This window comes from Lipotes vexillifer, unplaced genomic scaffold (genome assembly GCF_000442215.2).
Source record: "Lipotes vexillifer unplaced genomic scaffold, Lipotes_vexillifer_v1.1 scaffold661, whole genome shotgun sequence".
Lineage (NCBI taxonomy): Eukaryota > Metazoa > Chordata > Mammalia > Artiodactyla > Lipotidae > Lipotes > Lipotes vexillifer.
The window spans coordinates 839,796-843,634 of NW_006796183.1; the positions used below are offsets into that span (position 1 = coordinate 839,796).

The window sequence follows — 3,839 nt, forward strand, 5'->3', positions numbered from 1 at the left end:
CGCTGACGGGGGAGGCGGAAGGCGGCGGGGCCGGGCCATGGGGGACGGAGCCGTTCGCAGCCGCCGGAGCCCGGAATCCAGCCGGAGCCGGAGCGGCGCCCCCTGCTGAGCCCCGAGAGCCGGGTGAGAGGGGGTCGCGCGCGGCCCCCAGTCCGGGGCCCCGAGATTCTAGACCCGGCCCCGCGAGGGGTGCCCCGAGCGCGGCCCCGAGATCCCCGCCCAGGACCCGGTGAGAGTCGCTAGCGGCCGGACCCCGGCCTGGCGTCACCCCACCCTACCCCCATCCCTCGAGTCTCCTCGCCCCACTCGGGCTCCTCTGCCCGCTCCCAGCCAGCCTCCCTTATTGTCCTCGCTCACCCTGGCCTCGTGGCGTGGGGAGGCGCTCCTCGCTCCCCTTTCCTCGGCCCCTACCCCACATCCTCTCCTCCAAGCCCCCTCCCCGCCAGGCTCCACACCCACCCAGTCTTCGCTGCCTCCAGGTCTCGGGGTGCCACGTGTTCAGGCCACTCAGCCTTACAGCCCCGCCCAAACGCACCTCGCAGCCTGGCAGCCTGACCCAGAACCCCTGCCCCGGAGGGAGGGGTGGGAGTATTTGCACGTGGGTCCCGGTGTTGTGAAGTGCCCGGGAGCCCGTCTGTGTGACTCTGTAAGTCCAGGAGCAGCGGCTTTGTTTGTGAGTGCGTGACTCGTTGTGTTGCTGTTACTGTCACCCAGGTGTGTCTGTGACTCTACATGTAGTTCTGTGTGTATCTGAGTGCAGGTGACTGTAGCTGGGACTGCGGGTGTCTGTGTGGTTGTGTGATGCTATGTATCTGAGTGAGACTCACCCTGCTCTCTGAAGCACTGCCAGAAGTGCCCCCCAGAAGTGTTGCTGCTGTGTCAGACCCACAGTTAGAGCCATGGCCCAGGCAAGACCCTCTCCTAACATGCTGTCTCCAGGGCCCAAGCGTTCCCCTTTCTGGGAATCAGAACCAGCAGTGCTGGGCAGGCCCCAGAGAGTTCATCCCAATCCTTGAGGTCTTATGGGAGGTGTGTCTGATGCCCCACTCTGTATTTTGACCTCTTGCTCCAAAGGGAAGGGATCCCATAAACATCTTGTTCAAATTTGGGCCACCTGGATGCTGAGGGCCACTTCCCAGCCTGGTCCCAGATGGCCTGGCTTGCTTGCCACTGGAACCTGTCCAACCAAACCACTGTCCCCCATGTTCCCCAGAGGACTAAATGAAGTCGAGTACAAAGTGCTCTTGCATGGTAAGTACTCAGTAAATGGTCTCTGTCCCCCAGACCAGGAGTCCTGGGTTGAGGATGCTGGCCTGTGGGGCGTTTGTTCTCTCGGGCACAGAGAACACGTGTGGGTCTATACGTAAACGTGTTTCCTTGTTCAGGTATGAGCCAGCGTGAACTGAAGGTCACATGTCCACGTTCTTGGGAATCCATAGGGTGTGTGTGAAGTCGGGCAATAAGGGCACGTACCTGAGTGGGTGGGTGAGGCTGTGCTTCTGAGTGTCAATGAGGATGAGGAAGGAAGGCATTGTGTGAAGATGTGGGAGTAGTGAGTTGCCAGGGACTGTGTGTATTTGCAGGTAGAATGTAAGTCGAAGGGTGTGAGCAGGTAAGTGTGAGGATGCGGGTCTAAGAATGTGAGTGGTGCGCAGGAGGTGGGTGGGTGGCCTAGCCCCTCCGGCCCTGACCTCCTGGGTCTGTTTCTCTCCTACCCCTGCTCAGGCCAGCAGCCGGATGCCCCGGCCCATTGGGCGGGCTGGTGGCCGCCTGCGGGATGAGCAGACTGCTCGGGGGGACGCTGGAGCGCGTCTGCAAGGCCGTGCTCCTGCTCTGCCTGCTGCACTTTCTCGTGGCCGTCATCCTCTACTTCGACGTCTACGCCCAGCACTTGGCCTTCTTCAGCCGCTTCAGTGCACGAGGCCCCGCCCGTGCCCTCCACCCAGCTGCCGGCAGCAGCACCAACTGCTCTCGGCCCAACGCCACTGCCCCCAGCTCCGGGCTCCCCGAGGCTCCCAGCGCCCGGCCAGGCCCCACGGCTCCTGTCCTGCCACCCTGTCCTGACTCGCCGCCTGGTCTTGGTGAGCCTGCAGGGTGGGGCTTGCCTCTGGGGGTGGGCAGGGGACTGGGGGAGTGGAGTCTTGACCCACGGGGGTGCCAAGGCTCTGGGTGTGTTGTCAGAGGGCTGTTCCTGGGGTTCCCTTGCCCACCCCAGGCGGAGGGAGAGGGCTGGTGTTCCTGGGTTCTGATGAAGGCCTGATTCCTGCCACCGTCCTGCCTGCAGTGGGCCGACTGCTGATTGAGTTCACCTCACCCATGCCCCTGGAGCGGGTGCAGAGGGAAAACCCAGGCGTGCTCCTGGGTGGCCGCTATACACCACCCGACTGCACGCCAGCCCAGACGGTGGCGGTCATCATCCCCTTCCGACACCGGGAGCACCACCTACGCTACTGGCTCCACTATCTGCACCCCATCCTCAGGCGACAGCGGCTGCGCTATGGCGTCTATGTCATCAACCAGGTGTGCTGCCTGCGGCCCCCAGGCTGGCCACCAGCCACCAGGGAACCTATGAGCACCCGTGGGTGAGGGGCCCACATGCCTGCTGGTGCAGCCATGGGGTTGGGGGCATTCGTGGCTGCTTGTGTGCCAGTGGTTGTGTAGACACGTGTACGTATGTGTGGGGGCACGTGTATGTCATTGCGTGTGTAGGCAGGTTTGTATGTGCGTTCAGGGGAGTGCACATGTGTTAATGGTGTGCACACTGCCAGGTGTGTGCATGGCCTCGATAGGGGGTGAGCGTCATTGTCTACCCGTGATAGGCCCCATACATGGGGGTAGCGGCTTAGGGTATGCTGGTTATGAGATATGGAGGGCCCCGAGCAGAGGGAGAGTTAGACCTGAAACAGGGATCAAGTCTGCCTTAGGGCCAGGTGCTGAGCACAGCTGAGATCCAGGAATTCAGCTCAGGCTCTGAGCCCTGCCATGGGCCTGGCCGGGGCTGGCAGCCGGAACCTGGAGAGCATCTGATAGAGGCCCTCCTCCCCACAGAGAATTCCCAGACTTGAACTTGGATCCCTTTAGACTCCAGGACAGTGGTGTGTGACTGGAGTTGGAGCAGGGGGCAGTGGGACCACCAGAGGGCCTGGTCCAGCCCTGGGGTGGGAAAGCGACGATTGAGATGGGTCTTGAGGGATGAACAGGCATCAGCTGGCGGAGGGACTGGAGGAGGCAAGCATTTTGTGTAGAGGGACCTGGAGGCCCCAGGCCCCAACGAGAGAACTGGTCTCATGTGTTTGAGAACTGTCCGCTGAGGGGTGGGGTCCAACATGTAGGGTGGGTAACAGAGATGAGGTTGGAAGAGCTAGTGGAGGCCAAATCCAGAAGGGTCTTAGGAGGCATCTTAAACAGTTGGATTCTAGCCTGAAAGTGATGGGGCACCACTGTGAGGTTTTAATGAGGGAGTAATGTGTATGTGTGCTTATTAAAAAGATTGCTCTGATAGCTTGTGGACAGTGGGATGGAAGGGGAGCCTGGAGGCGGGGGGCCCGGTTGGGAAGAGGCTACGATGTTCAGGAAGGAGGTGGTGAATGTGCATACGAGTCGGGCAGGAGTCATGTGGGTGAGGGGAGAGATGTGACACAAGTGGCAGAGAGTAAGGAAAGGGAGATGGCGGGACATCTCGAGGGTTTCTGTCTTGACTGTTGGCAGTGTGGATGCCTGCGCCTCTGAATGAGATGGGAACATAGGATCTAGGCCAGGTCTGGGGGAGAGTGCAACTCTGAATTCTTTTTTGCATGTGATGAATTTAAGTGCCTGGGGGAGGTATAAGAGGAATGTTC

General features: G+C 60.8%; 1 protein-coding gene across 1 annotated transcript in view; it reads left to right on the forward strand.

Annotated features, from left to right (window-relative positions):
• The first annotated feature begins 1,732 nt into the window (after positions 1-1,732).
• The window catches only part of B4GALT2 (beta-1,4-galactosyltransferase 2), a 7,642-nt gene continuing 5,535 nt past the window's right edge, over positions 1,733-3,839 (forward strand). Inside the window, exons 1-2 of the mRNA XM_007468263.1 lie at positions 1,733-2,081; positions 2,285-2,520. Coding sequence (XP_007468325.1) covers positions 1,778-2,081; positions 2,285-2,520 — 540 coding nt within the window. The 5' untranslated portion in view covers positions 1,733-1,777. The remainder of the gene's footprint in view (positions 2,082-2,284; positions 2,521-3,839) is intronic.